At 37.5% G+C, this 21,690-nt stretch overlaps 1 protein-coding gene across 13 annotated transcripts in view; it reads left to right on the top strand.

Annotated features, from left to right (window-relative positions):
* The window catches only part of HECW2 (HECT, C2 and WW domain containing E3 ubiquitin protein ligase 2), a 187,773-nt gene that overhangs the window by 149,093 nt on the left and 16,990 nt on the right, over positions 1-21,690 (top strand). For all 13 annotated transcript variants that reach the window (XM_083842985.1, XM_083842982.1, XM_083842987.1 and 10 more), the window contains 8 exons: positions 1,209-1,305; positions 5,519-5,602; positions 6,886-6,995; positions 10,941-11,061; positions 13,230-13,343; positions 17,006-17,158; positions 19,201-19,299; positions 21,013-21,142. In XM_083842985.1, coding sequence (XP_083699111.1) covers positions 1,209-1,305; positions 5,519-5,602; positions 6,886-6,995; positions 10,941-11,061; positions 13,230-13,343; positions 17,006-17,158; positions 19,201-19,299; positions 21,013-21,142 — 908 coding nt within the window. The remainder of the gene's footprint in view (positions 1-1,208; positions 1,306-5,518; positions 5,603-6,885; positions 6,996-10,940; positions 11,062-13,229; positions 13,344-17,005; positions 17,159-19,200; positions 19,300-21,012; positions 21,143-21,690) is intronic.

The raw sequence follows: 21,690 nt of genomic DNA, 5'->3' as shown, positions 1-21,690 counted from the left end.
ATTGTATTTTGATATATGTTCTTAAAATTCTAAGAATGATAGCAAGAAAGTATAGATGTTATTGAAGTATAAGTTATTTAATAATTTTATTTCTGTCCTTTTGCAAAGTTACAAAGAAGAAAAGGAGTAACATTAATCTTTGAATAATTTGAATTGATAAATAAAATCCGTTACTACTAAAATGACATAACTGGCCTGATTATATGTCTGGTCGAAGTCTTGAAAAGCTGCATCCCACTACCAGATAAAGTTACAGTAAGCGCACAAAGCAGTATGGGTTAAGGTTTGGGGAGGAGCCTGGATGTACAGTCATCTGTTTGAATACATTGCATTTCTGAAACTTAATCAGGCCTTTAATATGAATAACATTACATGTTACTTCTCAGAGGAAGAGGTGAAAAATATTCAGCTAGTTTTCCTACATGCAGCATGTAAGAACTTTGTAATGTGTACGGGTATAGTCATCTTGTATTCTTACATAGCATTGTAGGTCTAAGTTACCACACAAATGATGAGAAGAATGACATTTTAAATTATCTATCAATTTGTAGATAGGTGCTTAATCTGGTCTCTTAGTAGTGCAATCAGATAGACACCTCCAGAAGGCAGTTTATCCCTCTTGCACTACTCACTCCAAGAGCCTCTGGAGATTACAGTGATGCTGAACATCTAGGAAGGAGAAGCTAAAGGTAGTTAATAAAGAACCTTGTCTATATCACTATTAAATACACCACTAGAAAACAAGGTATTGGATTCTTCATTGCCCTAACTGGTATATTTATAACACAGTAAGCAATGTCCCTCATGCTCAGCGTCACTTCGTATTGCCCTTATAGGACTGAACATGGTTCAGTGCAGTGAAAACTAAGGTCCTTGCAGTTTTATTCTAGCAATGAATTCTCTAGTTTGGCTTCAGCTAACAGTGTGACTGATAAAATGCAATACAAATTGCTACCGAAGTTAGCACTGCTAGCAGTGGAAAGTGTATGGCATAATCAGGTCTGGTTCATTGTCAGAGGAAGCATGTTCCCCACAATAGCAGTATCAGTAGCCTTACATGATAAATATATTGACACAGTACCACTAAACTGGTGGTAGAACTGTGAAGATAAAGTTTGCTGTCATTGTTGTTCAAAACCCAAAAGAAATGTCATCCTGTCTTTTAGTATATCATTGTTTCAGCACAATATTTTTGTTGGTATTTTCAGCTTACAATGACAAGATTGTTGCATTTTTGCGGCAGCCCAATATCTTTGAAATTCTACAAGAGCGTCAACCAGATCTTACCAGGAATCATTCACTCAGGTAATAAAATTCATGGAATCTGCTATTCTAATCTAATACAAAATGAGAGTTCAGATTAGTTTTTCTTTAAAATTAGTAGTGGCACGTAACAGGTTGTAGAATTTTGGCCTGTGAGAGAGAAACATATCCATAAAGCTGTGGGCAGTATTTCTTTATTGTATTTCTTTGTAATTCCCTGAAATAAGGTTTAGAGAAACAATAGAAATGTGGTATTACAAAATGAAGGTAAAACAAACAAATAAAATAATGTTTAGAACAACTAATGTAAGAGATTTGCTGATGTCTTCAAAACGTGCCAGGACAGCTGGATGGCAAGGCAAATGTGCCAATTCATTTGAGTATGTGTACAGCTGGGAGTGTGAGGCAGGATGGTATTTGGTTTTGTTCTCATCTTCTCAACGCATGCTTACAGAAAGGCTGCCCTGACCTAATGGCCTTACTACTCTTAGAGCAATCAGAATTTTTAGTGTTGCTCCAAAATTTCAAAAATAGATGTATAAAAGTTTTTGTATAGCCCAATGAGATTTGATGAAGGATGATCTTCGATTGTTACACAGTGGCTGTAACTTCCCGGTATGGTTAGAATAGAAATGCGAAAAAGTGAAATTCCAAAAGTGATGAGATCCCTTTTAAAGTGTATCCTACACAAAGACACTTCAGTTTACGCTCTTGGGTGTAAAAGATGGAATAATTGTCTACCTGGATATTAGTGTTAAGTGCACAAACTACTATATCTGTTCTTACCTGGATGCTAACATTAAAAATCCTTGGTTTGCTGGTTGTGTAGTAATAATAATTATGTTGGTATGTGTCTGTCCTGTGCAGAGAGCTGCCAGTGCAGTACAGGGTTCCAAATGCCTGTTCGTATTGGATGGCACAGCAGCCAGCAATGATTTTCACATTTATGTTGTGTTACATACCGATCCCTTTTTGTCCACATCCTACAAGTGCCCAAAATTCAACAAGCTGCCCTGTTTTGCAGTTTCTCAAAGCATTGCATTCTAACAAGTTTTGTGATGAGTTTTCTGTGTTAAAAATTTGATTTATCCTCTAAATAAATCCTGGCTAACAACCCTGAAATGAAGTACTAGTAGAATTCATGTCCACTAGAAATTAATGAAAAGGAGGAGAATAAAAATCCTACAGTTCTCATCCTGTCAAAACAGTTCCTATGTTGCATATTACTGCAGGCAAATTGTCCAACCAGGGTTGGTTTGAGATGTGAACAGACTTATCTGCTGAGAAATAATATACAAAAAAAAAAAAAAAATCCAATTATTGGTAGTTTTATTATTCTGTTTTCCTTTCTCCAGCGTGCTTGGCTTTCTTTACTCTGATAGCAATCAAAATTTTATTTTCTTCACATGTTTTGTGTTGGTTTTGATGATTTAGAATTCAGACTGTTCAAAAGACTTGTTGGTATTATCAGATTCTGCCTCTTGTATAACCTTGCTTCCTGATTGCAAAATCGTAATTTGCCACAAGCTGAGCCCTTCTCAAGAAAAGATGATTTGTGGATTAAAAATGGGAGATCAAAGGATAACATATGCTGGCTTCTGCAACTTCTCAGTTACTGGAGACTGTATATTCTTTGGTATATTTACTTTGTAAATAGACTGAATACTGTTTCTTAATATGTCTAATGTACCTGCTTTAGCAGAATGATCAAGGATTTTAATGTATGTGGTTTCATTTTATATTAAGTATTATTGGTCAGAGAAACCATTCTGTTAAGCTGAATGGTTCTATTCTGGTCTTCCTCTTTGAAGTTAATACGTTTGATTAAAGTGTCTTCTGTTATACCTCTCCTATATTCTTATAGAGCTGATGCTTTAGTAATATCACTTACATTTTTATAAAGATCTTACCAGTTAGTCTTTTAAGACCCTGATTTAGCAAATTTTGGTATCCATATCTGACACATTGTGAGACTAAGTTATGTCAATATCGTTGCTTAAATACTTAATGAAATAGGACGTAAGTGAAATCCTGAATTATGAGTTGTCTTTTTTTTTGGGGGGGGGGGGGGACGATTAGTACAACTTTCTGTAAACTATTTCTTTGATGTCCTCAGTATAACCAAAGTTGATTGACAATGATATTAAATATTGCTATTGCTATTATTATTACATAGGTGAGGAAGAAAATTGGTATTTGGCAAGTGGAAGAGGATAGAGATCATTTGAAAAAAGTCTTACATTTTCTGCCTGAAATGATTTATCATTTCTAAAATGGTTGAAGAGATGTAGTAAGAAGTTGAGGGTCTCATAAAAATGTACAATGAAAGGGTACTACAGGTAGGAGGAAACCGTTGTTCAGAGGTTTTATGGTTGAGTGAGAACATTGTACTTACACTATTATTAAGCACATAGCCAAGATCAAATCTCACTGCAAACCATCATAGATAAGAGAGGCTGAGAGGCTGTTAAATTATATGAAAGGCTTCAGGCAAAGGCAGCTATCATACCTTAAACATAATTTTTATCCTAACAGAAGGTAAAAGGCATATATTTAAAAACTATTGTAAAAATCACAGCTCTCAGTGGTAATCCCTGAGAAGTCATAGATTGCATTTATTTGGAGGGCTGCATACATTAACCCAGAAAATGTCCTTCTGGTTCCTAGTGTTGCTGCTAACTGAATGTATTTTGAAAGTCATAATTTATTTCTTCAATCCTTGCCATTTGGGTACTGTTGTAAATTGAAGTAGGCTGTGGAAGTGTGCAGATGTCTCTGACATGGGCACTATGGGGTCATGCTCATGGGTGGGCAGCATTTGTTAGTTTTGGTTCAGCACTGTGCTAGAGAAGCAATGGGGCTTCCAGACTGAACTCGGGTCTTGGTGTGTTGGGACCACAGGGTTGACAAAGTGGTTGTTTGACCTTCATTACCTGTATTCACAGTGAAACACTGAATTACACGCTTCTGCTACAGCCACAACTGCCACCCTGGCAAGGAGGAACTGAGGAGCTGTGGACAGCCTGAACGTGCCCCTTTTTAACCCTTGAATATGCTGTAAAAGTACTGGAAGTTACCAGGGAATTTACATTAGGCCCATTGTTTGAGAAAGTCTTTGTGCATAGTGTTTTAGAGACAGATGACAAGAAATTTGGTTTGACCTTTTGGATGAAACTGCTGTGCGTGAAATGATGTGCTCCAGAAATGCATACTGCAGTTTAAATTGCATGCTGCTGCCAGCACTCGTCTTCACCCTTGTTACGATGCTGATTGCAGGGATTGTTTTTGTTTTCTTTGTCATTGTTGGTGATAAGACAGTGGGGTCAATGGACCTCTGATCTGAGCCGATATTACTGTTCTTATGTGGAGCTTTTTTCTGTTTTGTTTTGTTTATCCCTTTGGAATTGGGATAGTTTTTAACTACAGGATTTGGTTCTCTTTTCCTCATTAAGAGCAAGGCCAAATCATATGATGATGGTAATAGAGAGAAATTCTATCTTGTACTGATAATACTGAAAATAAATAGGATGTACTTTCATTTTAGAATGCAGGAAAAATCTCTACAGGGAGAAAGAGCAGAAATCATCCAAAGAATTATATTCAGTATAGATCATAAAAATCCATAATGAGATTCTAAAAATCCACAGTATGTTACCATGTGCAGTGTTTAGGACGCATGGATTCCACAGTAGTGAACAGATTGGGTTTGGGAGGAGGGGTGTGTGCTTGGGTGAGGCAGAGAGTGAGAAACAGTGCAAAGGTTTTCTAGAAGATGTGTTAAATACAGTGTGTTTTGAAAACCCCACTTTTAAAATCACAAGCAAGCATTGTAATGTATGCCTTACATTTGTACAAAGGTTCAAAAATGACAGTGCCTCTTTAAGCAGTTCACTTTCTGAATACTAATTTCCTCCCGCAGGGCTCCGCTTACTGCTTTGAATTCAGGTCCACAGCCGGCATGAACTTGAAGGACTGATTTTTATTAGGTGCATGGCTGTACTACCTGAAGCAGCCTGAGCATCGAATCGATGAGGACAACAGGAGACTCATTCTTGAGAACAAATTAGCTTTTTGGTTGTAATATGTTACTGCTCACATGGATGTGGTGTGAGAAGGGGGAAAAAATGGTTTCTGAAATACAGAGGCATAACCCAGAGATTTTTATGATATACCCTGTACTTTTTCTTTTAGCTGGGGTGTATGTTGGTGCCTTATTTGCAAAAGATATTTTAGAACTCTTTTTTTGCTTACTCAGGGAGAAGATCCAGTTCATCCGGACAGAAGGAACACCTGGGTTGGTGCGTTTATCCAGTGATGCAGACCTTGTCATGTTGCTCAGGTAGGCACTGCTGCTTTTGATGCATGTATGGTATATGCCGTGGCAGCTCCTGAGGAGTCTTTCAGTGAGCAGAGTGTACTGATTTAGTGACTAATCATTTCCCCCTCAGAACTTGGACTTGCAGCTGGGGTAGCTAAAGCCTAAGGGCCAGGTTTTTGATTTTTGTGGGGTTCAGCTTTTAGATGGTAGTTGTTAGCTTGGAATTCACATTTTTTTCCTAGCAGAGACAGAACATGATATTCTGTCTGAGGAAAGGTGAGGGCAAGAGCACTGTGCTCATGATTCACATAGGTTTTAAGGAGAACAACACATGGTAATGAATGTAAAAAGAAGTGCCAGAAAATATCAATTAGAAAAAAATCTCATGCAAAAATTTTTCTAGGTATTTGTTCCTTGAACAGACTTAGTAAGAAACATCATTTATTTGAGCATTGCTTTTAAGCTCTATAGTAAAAGATCAGCTTGTGATTTTTTCTTTAGCTCAATTTTTGAAAATAGACTTAACATATGGTCTCAGCAGTTTAATCTTACCTGTGTTGTGTTTAACATCCAACATAGGCTTTGATATCAGATTAGTTCTGATTCTAGTTATTCTGGCATTTTTGGCTTTGCTTGTGTCAGCAGTGCAAAAAACCTGATATTTTAATATATACAGGCTGTACACAGATGCAATGATTAGGCTGAAAATGTTTATTGTTTTACCATTAAATATTGTGTAGCGATACTAGATGAGGCATGAAATAACTCAACCTGAACAGACTAGATGCCATACCAGTTTCAGCAACAGTGTTATCCCTAAAGATAAAATAAGGAAATAACTTGTTCTGCCAACAAGCTTACAGTTCAATACACTCAACAAGTTCAGATGTGAATCGTAACCCTGGAGGCTTAGAATATTTGCCTTTGTTCATGGTCTTTGTGCAGTATGACAGACCTTTTTCCAGGAATGAGTAACTAAGGTTTTTGACCCCTTTGTTTATAACAATCCAAGTGAGAGAAAAAATATTAAAAGGTTGATTAAGTATATTTTAGCCTTTAAAACAAACATCACATTATGTATATTAATGTCCCCCCAAAGCAGTAACTACTGCTTTCCAGTAACTTTCAAGATCCTATTGAGGGAATGGTAATAATATTGTAAGACTCTAAGTGTGCATAGTGGAAATAGGCAAGGGACTATGAAAGAAAGCAGGTTAGTTACTAGAGATTTTTCTTAGAAAGCAAAAAATGTCATTAATTCTTTCAAATGAATGTGTTATTTTTTATTTGCATCTTTTTACCAGCTTGTTCGAAGAGGAGATCATGTCATATGTGCCGCCACATGCCTTACTTCATCCTAGTTATTGCCAGTCCCCAAGAGGCTCACCAGTGTCCTCGCCTCAGAACTCTCCAGGTAAGTTGCTCAGGCACAAGTTTCTGCAGGGGCTATAAGAAGCCATCTCATACACAATAAAGACAAGTTCCAAATCAGTAAAGCAAGTGGCACAATCCTGCTGCCTTCCCAGAAGTCAGAGAACAAAGACAGTAGAAAACTCGCTTGACTACAATTTTTTTGTTTACTTTCCAAATTGAATCTGAGCCTGCCATTTGGAAACTGTAACCTAACCTTTTGCTATCTGCGGTTCCCAGCTTTTACATAGGCAGTGTTAGAAGAGCTGAAGCACCTTCTGAGTGGTCAGTGAGCTTGTAATTGATGTCATTCTCCATTGCAGTACTTTCATTATGATGGTATCTGTAAAATATTGCAGTACAGCCAGTCCTGTAATTTCATTTACGTTATGCTGCATGTAATGACTTCCCATCTTCAAGAAGATCCAAGCTCTGTTGCTCCAGGAACAAGAAAGATATAGTCCTATTTTTGAGCAAAGCCAGCCAGTGTGATTGAATTTGACTATCAAACGTGAACCATTGCCTTGGGCTCACAAAGTGTTTTGCAAGTAGAAAATAATGGTGTATTCCAACTCCAGAGTTTATGATTTTGTTCTGACTTGTAAAAACATGCAAACTTGTTCTTCACTGATGTGAAACAACCAAGTGACTGCTAATGCCAGGATCTTCATGCCTTCAAATCTTGACGATCTCGATGAATTAAAAATACGAGATCTAGTAAGTTTACATTAAAATGTCGCTGTTTGTGGGGCAGTAAGTGATAATGAATTTACGTAAAGCCAGATTGTTGTGTCTCAAGATGAGTTCGAATGAGAGCATCTTGTGGCTGAAAATACACGTCAGAGTGGAAGGAAGTCGATTTTTCATGTTTTAACTAATTATGTTGCTAAATTATATCAAATGTGTCAAGTTTCATCTGACCTTTGAAGGCTAAGTACAGTAGAGAAGTTCATGAATGTCACTATTCTTAAGTGTTCTCAAGAAGGTATATCAGATGTGGCTTAGAGTGATTTCTACAAATTAGAGAACAAAAACATAGATAAATGAGATCCTTTGGGATGCAACCAATCCTGGGTAGTTCCAGACAGTAAGAACATTTTATCAGAAGAGGTATTGTGCTTTTCATGGGAATTTCCTGGTCTACAATCATCAGGACAAAAAGCTATGCCTTTTCAGGCAGCCAGACTAAAAACATTCATAAGTATGTCCTGAGTGGCAGTTCGTCCTTCTACTGGGCATAGGACCTCTGTAGGACGTATTCAGAGAAAGTATCTTAAGATACTAATGATCTTATGGCATTCTTCAGTGGAAAATTGATGCTTTAGGTACATAAATGGTTTAGCTAGAACTGTTGCCCAGTTCCATTTCTTCATTGCAAAGAAAGGAAGAATCTGCTTGTATGCATCTTACTTCCAACTACAATCCTGGCAGTCTCTTATGAGTAAAAACATTTTTGGCTTTCAGAGTTGTAATTTGTTTGTTATTAGTACATGCACCAAAGCATGCTGGGCAGGGCTTCAGTCCAACAGAGTATTTCAAAATGTGTTTAATCTATAACATGTGATACTCTTGTCTATTCCTCAAATAAGTAGCACACAATAAAGAATGAACAGTGATGGCTTTAGTCCCATTCTTCTCAAAATTCTAGTCTCTATGCTATTGCAGAGAAAAAGATACAGTGACCATTGAATCTCCCTGTTTGCCTGGGAGTCCGCATGTTTGTGTTGGTGTACAAATAAAGTTCTATGTCTTTTTTTTTTTTTTTTTTTTTACCAGAAATTATAAATGGCCCATGACTTCTATGGAGGTTCTGTTTTTTCATCAGCTAAACTGGCTTTGTTGCACTGCAAGAGGTTTCATGTTAAGGATCCATTGTTTAGATCAGTCACAATCAGTTGTACTTTCTCTTTTGGGAAAGATGAATAGTCATGAAGCTGCTCTTTTTAGAATATAATCTCTTTGAAAATCAAATGTGATTATCACATCACCTGCATTTTTTAGCTCTTCCACCAACATCTTTTGTTCCCAAGGCGGAAGTAATCACTATAATTGCCCAGGAATTTCTTGGCATATGCATCTGATTTGCAATGAGAACTTGTCATGTGCTGACAGAATAATATACTGCGGATTTCTGAGCCATGAAGTAATGCGTTACCAGATTTACATTCTGTGGTATTTCTTAGCAAAAACTTCCCTCAAGGCTTAAGATGAAAGTAACCTTTGGTTGCATTTTTTGGTGACTACATTTTGTACCTACTTTGACCCGAAGTGGAATAAACAAAGTAGGGGGAAAAAGCCAATAATTAAAAGGCTGTTTACAGTTTCAAATTTCTGTAAGTTTTCTAGAGAATTCAGCTGAGAAAGCATACGATCCAAAACCCTCAGTGCTCTCAGTAAAATAGGATAACTACTGTAGATTAATCAATGACCATGATCTGTTTTTCCAGAGGGGTTCTGCATGTTCCCATTGGAGCTCCGAGGATTCCCTGACACTTGCTAGTCCTCCTGCATGTCACTGTGAGCTTAGAACAAGTGCCAAGTGTCTTTCTTGTCAGATAGGTCTTTTAAACACCGGTGAATGGCACTCAGTGTTAATACCGATCTCACTCCTTCTCCCTCTCTGGTTTCTGCAAAGAGAATGACTGCAGCCTCTTCCAGCAGCCACTTCCGCAGGATGTGCTCGTTGCCTTTTTCTCAGACCCACATAGGCTGTGGCTCAGCAAGCTGCTGGCTTTTCCCCTGTTCATGTGTCCATTTGAGGGTGCATGTTCTCTCTCTCTTATAGCCTGAAATTTTACCTTATCATGCCATCACCCTTAAGAGCAAGAAATGTTTCTGTACCGGCTTAGTTTCATACAGGGAGACAAAAGAAAACTCATGTAAGGAACCGATACAATTTAAAACACATTTAAAATACGTTTTTCTAAACTGTATTTCCTGTGTATTATGGACCTGTTAGATGATCCCCAGTTACAGATAAGTAGTTAGAAACCTATGTTTACTGTAAGGCATGAGAAATTTTTTAATATCCTCTGGGTTTTTGAGGGGGAGATGCCTACACACTCACACAGGGAAGTAATTTCTTAATGTAAAAGTAGGGGTGAGAAGATGAAAGTCACAGGGCTAGAGTTAACTGCCTCTTTGGCCCGCTTTCTTGCAATTAAATCAGTTGAAGTAATTTATCCAGGGAGGCAGTGGAAGTTTTAAGTTCTAATAGTTGTAATATTCAGAACAGATCAGACTGAGGACTTGATTTGCATATACTGGACTTGCACGCACAGATGTGGGGGGCATGTAATTTTTTGGCATGCAGATCTCTCTAGTTTTAAGAAACTGACCCTCAAAAACACATTCTCAAAGAGAAATTCACTTAGATCTTCATGTGTGTTCTTGCAGTTACAAATGAAAAGTTCCACAAGCTTAAAACTGGTACCTTTACCATTCTTGTACTTTCCCAAGGGAGAACTTCCACTGGGGAATTTCCAGAAGTCTTCCTTTTTCAGCTTGGTATATTCAACTGTGGAACAGCAGAGGACAGTATTTATACTTTATTTCTGAGGTCTTGTTTTTCCCGAGAATATTAAAAACAGAACAGAGCAGAACATTTATGAGCAAGTTCATGAGCATGAACTGTTTTAAAGGTTAGGTGTAAAGTGTCTGTGGCAAACAAAATTAAGTCTTTCCAGTTGATCATGCTGCTTTTTAAAATCAATCTTTTGCATTCACCTGGATTTGCACTTTTATGGCATGCTTTAGAAACATGATACTATTGGAAATGAGCAACCAGAAAGTCTTGGATGCAGAGCAGATTTGAAGATACACAGCATACTCATTTATAAAGGTGACTTAACCAAACACATCCCATGCTGTTAGAGTCTTTTCGGTAGAGCATGGGATATTAATCAATTCATTTCACTACAGCTCATTCTTTGTTTATTGCTTCCTGCAGGTACTCAGCGTGCCAATGCCCGAGCTCCTGCTCCTTACAAAAGAGATTTTGAAGCCAAGCTGAGGAACTTTTACAGGAAGTTGGAGACTAAAGGATATGGACAAGGCCCAGGGAAATTGAAGTACGTTGAAGAATCTCATGAAAATGGATTAATTTCTCAGGCAGTTTGCCTTGTCTTGCACGTCTACAAGCTTCTTCCCTTTAGAAGGAATGTAGATGTTATGGTTACCTTCGCACTTCTGGAAATATAAAGCCTGTCATAAAAGACTTAGTGCCAGTGTGTGATTAATAGCAGAGGATACAGCGAGTTCTAAGCTCTTTTTTTCCATATTTCCAACAATTGTATTTTCATATGAACAATACTACTAAAACAGTGGCAAAAAGCGCTTTTTGAAAAGGCGTGCAGAGCAGGAGGCATCTGAACTCTTCTATTTTAGCAGTTGCTGTGATATAAATAATAATAATTTCTTCTGCCTTTTTCTGTTGAAAAAAAGCAGATGTTCTTATCTTTTGCATATCCTTGCCTGTGTTGATATTGTGGCCCTCTTTAATAAAGAGGTCCTCTTTTATGAGCTCTTTAAAGAGGACTCATAAAATTAAATATTAAATTTGAAGGATCACCTTAAAAACTGTTAATATTTTTAAGTTTAGCACTCTGACTGCTGGAGTGCTTAGAATGAAGTCTCTCCTGCTTCACTTATTTGGCAGTCGTGATTACATACTGTTATGTTAAGGATCTTCATCAAAGATACCTTCATAATTTTTTAAATTACCACGTCTTGTGCCAGGTAAAAACTCGCATAGTTTAGGCAAATCAAAATCAACTGTAATGAGAAAGTACATATCCTCCCAAGCAAATCATTGCTCTAGTTGTCTCCCTTAACCATGAGGCACTAGAACCCTTTTAAACATTTTTTTTCTATTAGAATAAGGGATGCTTTTTCCCCAGCCAGTCACTCCTCATGTTTTGCAGGAATTTGTGCAGAGCCCAGAGTTGGTTTGTATGACCTTGTTAAAAATTTTCCACAACTGAAACAGAGTTCAAATCATGTTGTTCAGACAATCCTAAGATGCAGGGATTGAACATTATTGTCCCATAATGTAATTAAATCATAAAAGTTAAAGCTTAATCTATAAAGGTTTTGTCGTGAATACATGGGCAAATAGCTGGTAAAGATGCTACCTGTAAGATCTATTACATTTCTTGCACCCTTTTTTACCTGACCTATTTGCCTTCACACCGTGGATTTTTTACGTCGAAAGACAGCCTGGCTTCAAACAGAAGTTTTCCCTGAGTTCCTTCCCCAGGCATACACTGACCTGCTCCTTTTTTTCAAACCAGGACCCCAGCACATTTTGCCTGCTGCCTGGGTCTTCTTATTGCACAGGTACCATGCAAGTTCCTGGCTTCCTCCTCTCCACTTCTATGTCCTCTGCAGGATAGCACCCTGCAACCACAGACTGATCACTGCACAAGCAGTAAGGCCAGTAAGGGCTTTGCAACATGATGTGTGGAGTGGCAAGCTGCCTCTGTGTGGGGCGCAGCTCCCACCTTTGGTCTGACTGACTGATCAAACACATGCGTAAGGCACTATTTGAATATAAGGCAAGCCAAGTTTCAGGAAACTAATTAAACATTTTTTTTTTTTTGACAAAAGATGAAATGTTTAAGTAAGTAGGATTCTTTCACCTCTTATTTCAGATCTTTATGATGTTTCCTTACTCTCACCATTTTTCTGTTAAAAGGTATGGTATGTTCTTACATGTGATGCCTCAGTCTGATTTTGGAGGAATAATTGAAATTGCTTCTAAACTTGTCCCATCACACCTATGCTGGGGATAATGTAGGGATGTTCAGTTCTGGAGTTATCATTCAGTGACTTTCACACAACTCCATCTTTTGCCTTGTTAAGAGATTGATTTCTACATAAAAGGTTAGATTCTTGCTTACAACAAGATAGATTAAAAGGACCAGCCTTACAAAAGGATTTTAGACTTAATGAAAATGCTTACTTCAGGATCTTTCCCATTGTGACCGTAATGTAAGGAGGAAAGAGAGTAGAAAAATTAAAATGACACATCTCTGTACAAGAGACATTTTACTGAAATATAAAGTCAGATGCTTCAGGGATCTAACAGACAGAAGCTGCCTGATCTGGATCAAATTATCCAGCAAAAATAGGTATCAGTGCTCTAATAAGTCACCCTGTTATCTTGTAGTGTAAATAAATGTTTCCAAGTGTGGCTCATGTTCATGAATTGCTGTTTCGAAATTATTTTGCTCTTCAGATTAATCATCAGGCGAGATCACTTGCTAGAAGATGCCTTCAACCAGATTATGGGTTACTCAAGAAAAGACCTGCAGAGAAATAAGCTCTATGTCACATTTGTTGGGGAAGAAGGGTGAGTAGAACAGGGAAGTAAATGTGATCTCAAAACTCTGTCTTGCAGCTGTGCTGTTTCACCAAACTTTTTGTGGTCTAGAGTGAAAAGAGGAAGGATTGTGGTCAGGAAATGCCACATGCATAAGCCTAGAACATACAGCTGTTCAAGATTATTTTTTTTAGGCCTTGTGAAATGTAATGCATCCTGCCTTTGCAGAAGTAATACATGTGTTTGTGAATTTTCACAGTAGTCAGTGTGTGTTTCAGAGTGTTGCTGGGAAAGCAAAGAGAAAAACAAACGGCTTTCTCATGTTATTCATATTTCTTTTCTATCAGTGCTGACATTATATCTCTAGTGCTTGTTAAAAGACAGCTCCCATTTGTTGGAGGGGGGATGCTTCCAGAATAAGCTAGATGCTTAATCCCTAGCTCGTGTCTAAGGCAGTGGGAGCGGAAGGCCCTCAGAGCTGCAGGAGGTACTCACTGTCTCTCTAGGCCAGGGCCTGCATCACAAATAAAAGCAATTAGGCTGTTGCCAGTTGTCAGATAAACACAGATATTGCTGACGTTTCAAAGTCATTTCAGAGAATGCTCAGTCTGTGTCTCAGGAAAGTCTGATGTCTTATAGATTGTCAGATGTGCCGTACAAGGCAAGATGTGGTTAGATTTTCTTTGCAAGTGAAACTGGAACAACGAACTATTGGCCTATTTTGTCTCTCTTGTTTTGTGTCTCCTTTGTCAGATCTTAAAGCTTTTTGCATTAGGCACATATATTGTTATGGATACATTTCATGAATGTATTTGTAAATACATTCAAAACTTTATTCCTTGATATTTAGGAAACCGCAGCACACAGCTCTTGGAATCCTGTAGCGTGTGTTAACTGCCGTGTGATGTGTGAGTCTTTAAAACACCTAAATTGTAATAGAAACATCTCATACAAGATCAGATAAAGTTAACTTGTCTTTGAAAACCCTAAATACTGTTGTTTATTTAAAGTTTACCCTGAAGTGCTTAGTCTTAATAAGGACCTAGTGAAGTATTAAAATAAAAAATGTTGACAGCTGAGAGCCAAGTATGGACATGTTCATATAAATAATATCGCTATGCTGTCTGAGGTAAAGCTCAGAACTGGAATGACAAGGCTGGTGCAGGATGAGATTACACTATATTGATGGAGCAGGGTGGGGATGCAGGAACAAGGCCTGTCTTACACAGCCCTACCAGACTTTACTTTCACAGCTACAACCTGGACTCAGATTTAAAAATGAAAGGGAAATTTTGAAAATCATACATGAGATAGAGATTGATCCAGATAGACTGTCTCCTTTCATCAGACGTCAGACTTTTGCGTTTCATCACTCAGTACAGCAAGATGAAGAGTGACCTGGAAATGGAGGTGACACATACCGTTGCCATTATATCCAGCTTTACACAAGACTCTCTCCTAATGGGAAAGAATGAGTTAATTAAGAGCAAAGTCAAATTAAAATGACGTCAATTCTCTGTTTACAAATCTGTTTTGAATGAAGAAAGGATATGTGCAAACAGTATTGTTTCATCAGAGATGGTGCAAGGATACGTATCACATCAAACTATTCATTTGGCTAGGTGTAGAAAGACAGGTCAGAGTGGAGGAGAGGAGGAATACTGGAGGCAAATTGTTTCCTATTTGCTTCTTTTTTAAGACAGTTCATTGGAATTTCACTGTTGCATTGCTTTGCCTCTCGGTAGTCTTGATGTAAGACTTAAAGTAAGGGAAATTAAATCCTCACAGAGTAAAACTCTTTGAGTAACTTTTTTTCTATATGTACTTTCTAATATGTATATATTATGTGTTTGTATATTAGTAAGTGGGGTAATTCAGACATGTTTATTGCCATTCATACAACTTTTATTGTAAATCTCACAATGTCAGTCTCTTCAATTTCTACAGTTGTGACTGTGATGCTAGTTTAGTGTTTTTTGCATTCATGCTTCATGTGGTGAAAGCGAAGAAAATTTTGATGCAAAGAATATGATTCTTTAAAGTTACTTTCCCTAAGTTCCATTAAATATTAGCAGAAGCTGGTTTGCATTTTAGAGTGGTAAAGCTGAAGTATTAATGGTGCTTCCCAGGAGACATGAGTCATGTTGCCAACAACATATTGCTCTGCTCCTGAGTACCCAAATGCCCCACAGTCGCAGCTGTTGTGTGGTTGCATACCTCTTGTATGAAGTTTTCTCACCCTTGTGCCAAGCCTTTAATTGTGGGATAAATCTGACTGACAGTGCAGGACTCTCATGATTGATTTATTTAACATGACTCACAATAACACTGTGTACAAAAGGAGCTGTGTGCAATGGTTGATAGTCAAGCACACAGTTTCTATTCCATCTTCAGATTTCATAGTGAATCTAATTATCCCAGAAGTTTTCAAGAGTCTTCCAGATGACCCTTTTCTTGATCTGGTATTTGTGCCAAGATTAAGATCTAACAGTTGTCCATGATATCAAACTGTTATTTTTTCTGCAGTTTGAGGATGGAATCTGTCCTTCTTGCCAGGGTAAGAATCTGTTTCAGTACTTCACTTCTGAAGCTTCGCAGAAGCTAAGTGCTTCCAAATGACTGAAGGGAAAATATTTTTCCTTCAGCAGAAGAAAGAGGCTTTGTTCTCAACTTGATAATGGTACCTAACTTCTACTTGCCTGACAACTTCATCCTTACAAACCACTCTCATCTGTGTCTGTCTTCTTGAAAAGTTCACGAGCCAAAACCTTGCAGGAGTCCTATGTAAAAGCTGACCTTCTCTGCGATACTTTTGGCTGTGCATTGTTGTAGTACTAAAGCAAGACCTTCATAAAAGTTAAGCATGAAATCTTCAAGCTATAGAAGAAGAAGCATTTAGATACATATTTGTTAAGATTATAGTATACTCTGCTCCATGCAGGAAAATCTCTAGTTTTCTATCTCTGCCAAAGCATTAACTTTGTACTCAACTCATTTCACTGGTGACCTGCAGCATAATGTCAAAACTCAGTGTTAGTGCTTTGTCAGCAATGAGTTTGTTTATGATTCAGGAAGAAGGGGTTATTTAGATTCCTTGTTCATTAGTACTGGAATCTTGAAATAGCAAAAAACCAAAGGAAATACACTCTCCAAAAGACATTTAAATGCACTCAACTTTGGAAGACAGACAAGAAAATTTAGACCAAGAAAGATAAATCACTTAAGTAATCTCAGGTTATATTGCTAGGAAAAACAGAAATATTGCCCTTCAAACTGTCCTATTGTTGTACATCTGCACAGACAAAATATGACCATTTTTCATTTTCATTCTTAATTTGTCCAATGCAGATTGGTCTAATGCTGTATCTTTTCATGTTTCTTCCCTCTCCTCTCAGACACTTTCCTCCCCTCCCCTCCTCCATTTATTTGGTTATATTCCCATGGCAAACGACCATTACAGATGGAGCCAAAAATTTTGATGAAGGCAGTCTGCGTAGAGCATTTCATTCCATTTCAGAAGATCCCCACAAGGACTTCACATCCCTTGGCATTAAGCAATCTGCAGGATAAGGATTCTGGTTAAAATCTTAGGAAATGTTAATGGAAAATGTAGTGTAAGGAATGTAAACTTGAGAAAGTGTTCCTTTGCACACAATAAACACTTTATAGTAATGTCAAATTTCTCTTTAAAGGTTGGACTACAGTGGACCTTCAAGAGAGTTTTTTTTCCTGGTATCTAGAGAGCTCTTCAATCCATATTATGGTTTGTTTGAATATTCAGCCAACGATACCTATACAGTACAAATAAGTCCCATGTCTGCTTTTGTAGACAATCACCATGAGTGGTAAGAATTATTTCTCTTTCTTTGTTTTCAGATTGTTTTCTGCTGTTCCCACATGCAGAGAACACTTCATGTTTGCTCAGACATATAAAACATAATTTTATCTTTTTATCCAGCAGCAAAATAATTGCATTTCTTCAGCATTTCTTCATTTTGTTTTCTCTTGTGGTGGTTTTAAATGATCTTATTTCTCACAAGGTCAGCAAAAGTGTGATTTGGAACGGGTGTCATGGGATTTTCTCACAGCGCAACTCTATATTTCTTGTACATTAGCAGACAGTCATTTCATGAAAGCAATATTAACTCCTTGTGCATTAAAAAAAAGTGCATGATACATTGGCTTTTTGTCAACTAAGTAGATTAAGGGAGTTTTCAAATAGGTGTTACTGTATATAATTTGTTTGGGACTTCCTAAAAAGCGTGAGGTCTCCTTAGTTGGGGGGGGTGGGACGGACACACTAACAACAACACGTATTTACTGGAAGCAGATCTATGGAGGTATCTTAATTATAGGGGAGAAAAAAGACTGGTGGTTGCATAGGTCTTACGCAAAAGTCTGTACATACACACACAGTTCTAAAATAGTCGGCAAGGATTTTTTTAATGCCATTTTCACAATTATTAGCCAATTTAAATCATTTTCTCATCATCTAAACCATGGCATCTCCAAAAGCTGATAAAGGTTTTCTGTGAATGGAGAATTGTGCTGTGTAAGTAGGTAGATTACAGTAAGAGTGGAATGGCACCTGCTCATCTGTGTACAACAGATATGAACTAGTCTCTTATTTACTGGAAACCAGTTGTGAAGAGTGAATATCTGAGGGAAATCTCATTACTAGTTTTAAAAAATGAATAGAAAATTAAATGTTGGCTATGTTCAGTTAGTTGAATCAACCTACATGTTGAACTCCAATACTGCAGCAATAAATGGTTTGTGCTGTCCCAGAAAAGCAAAACAATATGGCAAAAAGGGGAGAAAGAACCTTTGGTGCTGTGAAGCTTCTGCCAGCACTTTGTATTCATCCCTGGCTTCCACAGTGTGGGACCAGAGACCTTGTCTGGGGTGAGGGAGGCATGATCCCTTTCTTTTAGGCAGTGCTGGTGCCAGTGACATCACTGCTCTTGTACAGCCTCAAGGGGAATTCAAAAAAAGTAGCTGTGACAAGCAGTTATGCGTGGAAGGAGAAGGCTCTGTGCGTTGCATCCTCATCTTGCAAAGCCTGTATACAGGCAGGTACAGTAAAGCCCTAATCTTTCCAGGTGAAATGTGGCTGAGGATGCATAAACAGAAAGATTAAGAAAAATGATTTCGTGAACATTAGGAGCACTAAAGTCTAGTTCCAGAGATGTAGAGGGTTTTTGACAATGGATCTTTATTCTCAGGGGCATATTTGCAAAGACCCTTAATGTTACAAAGTTGCTGCCATCTGATCTGAAATCTATCAAACTCCTCTCCACCATGCCACCAGGGGATTGAAGATCATTTAGATTGCTTTGACGTGGAGCTGGAGAGCACTAAGATACATGTGGTTTGTTGTTGTTGTTTTTTTAAAAAAAGCAAGGAGCCACTGTAAACAGAAAAGGAACACAGCAACAAGTGCCAGGCTGGGAGAAAGGGTTAGGAGGGGAGGACTTTCAGCTTTGCAGTGACACAAAAACAAGTTAATTCTATATGGGGTGTCTGAAGAAAATAAATAGTGGCTATTATTTTGGAAGATATGCTTTTAAAAAGAGCATAACATTGCAAAGGTTGATTGGGTTAAATACAGATTTGACATTTCTGAGAAGTTGCAACTTAGGTATCTGAGGGATTTTCCATACTGAGCGGACTTGTATTTTTTCTGTGCCCTAGTGAGAATGTAAAAGAAACAAAAATAAAAGAATTTAAAAACAACAACTACAAAAAAAAAAAAACACCTAACACCACAATTTAGATATAGCAGTCTGATTTTAAAATGCTGTTTGGAAGTATAAGTAAGTTTTGATGAAAGAGCAGTGTACAAACCACAGTCTCAGTATAGTGATTGTAACTCTTTCTCTTCTAGGTTCAGGTTTAGTGGTCGAATCCTTGGTCTTGCTCTGATACATCAATATTTGCTGGATGCCTTCTTTACACGACCCTTTTATAAAGCCCTTCTCCGAATGTGAGTGGAATTGTTCTGTCTCCTTTTCTGTTTGGTTCCTTCCCCACAGATGATGCCATTTTGTGTACCAATAAATTATGCGGTCATTTCATTTTAATCCATCATTTTTTAAAACCTTACTTGTTGCTGCTTGTGGTATTAGCCAGTTACCTAATAACCTGAGATGTTCTTCTTACTGATTTCCTGCTGATCTGTATGAAAACCTCATGTTTTTTTTAGCAATGTTATCAGCTTTCTTCTCCAAAATCTTACATTTGAGCTAGTTGAATGTAGTGCTGTGGTTTTATTTCAGATACTAGTGGAGATATTATTAATTTGTCTTGTAATGACTCATAGGGTAGGATATGAATCACTTCATAACCTAGACTGCAAGACCCGCATTCTCTGATTGCTGGCAATCTCCATTTTGAGGAGTTTTACTTTGATATACTTCAGACTTGATTTTCAGAACTACTGCTGCTGTTCTGGCTGAAACAATGAGAGCTGCACTTGCTCAGCGTGTCTGGAAGTTAAGACCTAATGAACTTAAGGTGCTTCATTTTTGTCCTCAATTTGAAAGCTGTTATTGAGAAGTCTGGAAGGATATTTTTTTCTTTAAAACATGCATTCTAATAGTGAGGAGTAATTCATCCATTCCTGTTGCATGTATGTTTTTAAAGTACTTAAGTGCTAAGACCTAGTAAGGATGAGGACTAAGGATTGACTTTAATACTAATATTGGGTGGCTGCCATATTAAATCAGTGGTTTAAGTTGGTGGTTCTCTGAACAGTTAAGTTCAAGATAATGGTGGATGATGGTGTGTCTGCCTTTGTACGCAGTGTAGTATATGCAATTTCGCCATCTCAGCTCGTGATCTATCTCTGCAGATGGGGCATTGTGCCAAATCCATCAGCCTTGATGTATGGACTGTTACTGCAGGATGCCACTTCAACTACACTTAGAGTATCCAACAGAAGTACAGGACTACTTGCTGACTTTATACATGCCCAAGAATGGGAGCAGGCAGGGAACCCTGCAGCTGAAAAGCAGCTTGCTTAGTGATTAGCCCCAGTGTCCTGTTTCACATAACATGATATTACCCAGACTTAAGGAGAATGGCAGAAACTACCAACCCAGTATTAAACATTTTTAGCAGCTCACGTGTTCAAATTTTGGAGAAGAAACTGTTAAAAGTTGGCAACGGGCAGTTGGCTTACAGACTGAATTTGTAAAAGAAGGACCACGTATGGAGAAACATGGCAAAAACTTTTTTTTTTTTAAGGAGAAAAAAAAGATATTCCTATGCTAAGCAGGCTATGTGAACAGACTTCTTTGCACAGTGAAGAGATGAGAGGTGGCAGTGTAGGAACATAAGCAAAAAGGACAGTAGTTTTCTGTTGTTAAAAACTTACCATTTCTTTTATGATTTGAAATTTTTCTCTCTTCAATCTATGTATTTTCAGAAAACATGGGACAGACTCACCGTAAGCCTGAAAAGCAAGTTAATAAATTTTGGATTTTTGTACATGAACAAAACCAGTTTTACTTATACATTAACTGCTATTGTTAAGCCAATAAAGAGAGATTTGAAATGGTATCTTCTTTATTCTGTTGATTTTTCTCTTAGCTCTCATTAATCTCAGTCTATTTCGCAGTACCGTTCTGAGTTTGGTTACTGAGCACACACTGCTGCTATCAGCTGTATTTATGTATCTTTTTCTTGTTTATGTTAGACTCTGTGACCTGAGTGACCTGGAATATCTTGATGAGGAGTTTCACCAGAGTTTGCAGTGGATGAAGGACAATGATATACATGATATCCTAGACCTCACATTTACTGTAAATGAAGAAGTTTTTGGGCAGGTGTGCAATATTTTTAATTTCCTTTCCTTTGTGTATTCTACTGCTAGATAAATATTCACTTGGACAGAAAAATGACTGTCATTCCTTGCTAATTTGAACTTGGTTTTGTAAAATTCTAGTTGATGAAAACAACGTTGAACTCTCAGGAGTAATTATCATTTGTAACCTGTCAAACATGAATTTCTGGTTAAGGAGATTTTCTGGAAACTATCTGAAACATAAAAATTTTGGATTGTTTTGTTGGAGGTGGTTTCCCTAAATTTATTTGCAGTAGAGTTATCATTCAAAGGTATCACAACACCTTTGCTGTTATAATACTTCAGTGACTTTACTACTTTAATTTTTGTGAAGATCATTTTTTCTTTTCAGTTTATTCTTCTTACTTTGGACTAAATATAATTTAATCCAAAAAGATGTGTTTTATGTTCTCTTGTTTCACATATTCCAATTTGCTAAAGTCAGTCTTGGCTAGTGCTTTTGAGGAATTACTTCAACTTAGAAGTTTAAATCATTATAATTATTTATTTTGTCTTTATAATGCTATATTG

Source organism: Anser anser (genome assembly GCF_964211835.1).
Source record: "Anser anser genome assembly, chromosome: 6".
Taxonomy (NCBI): Eukaryota; Metazoa; Chordata; class Aves; order Anseriformes; family Anatidae; genus Anser; species Anser anser.
Note: the sequence above shows the minus strand (reverse complement) of the source record. Positions and strands in the feature narration are given on the sequence as shown.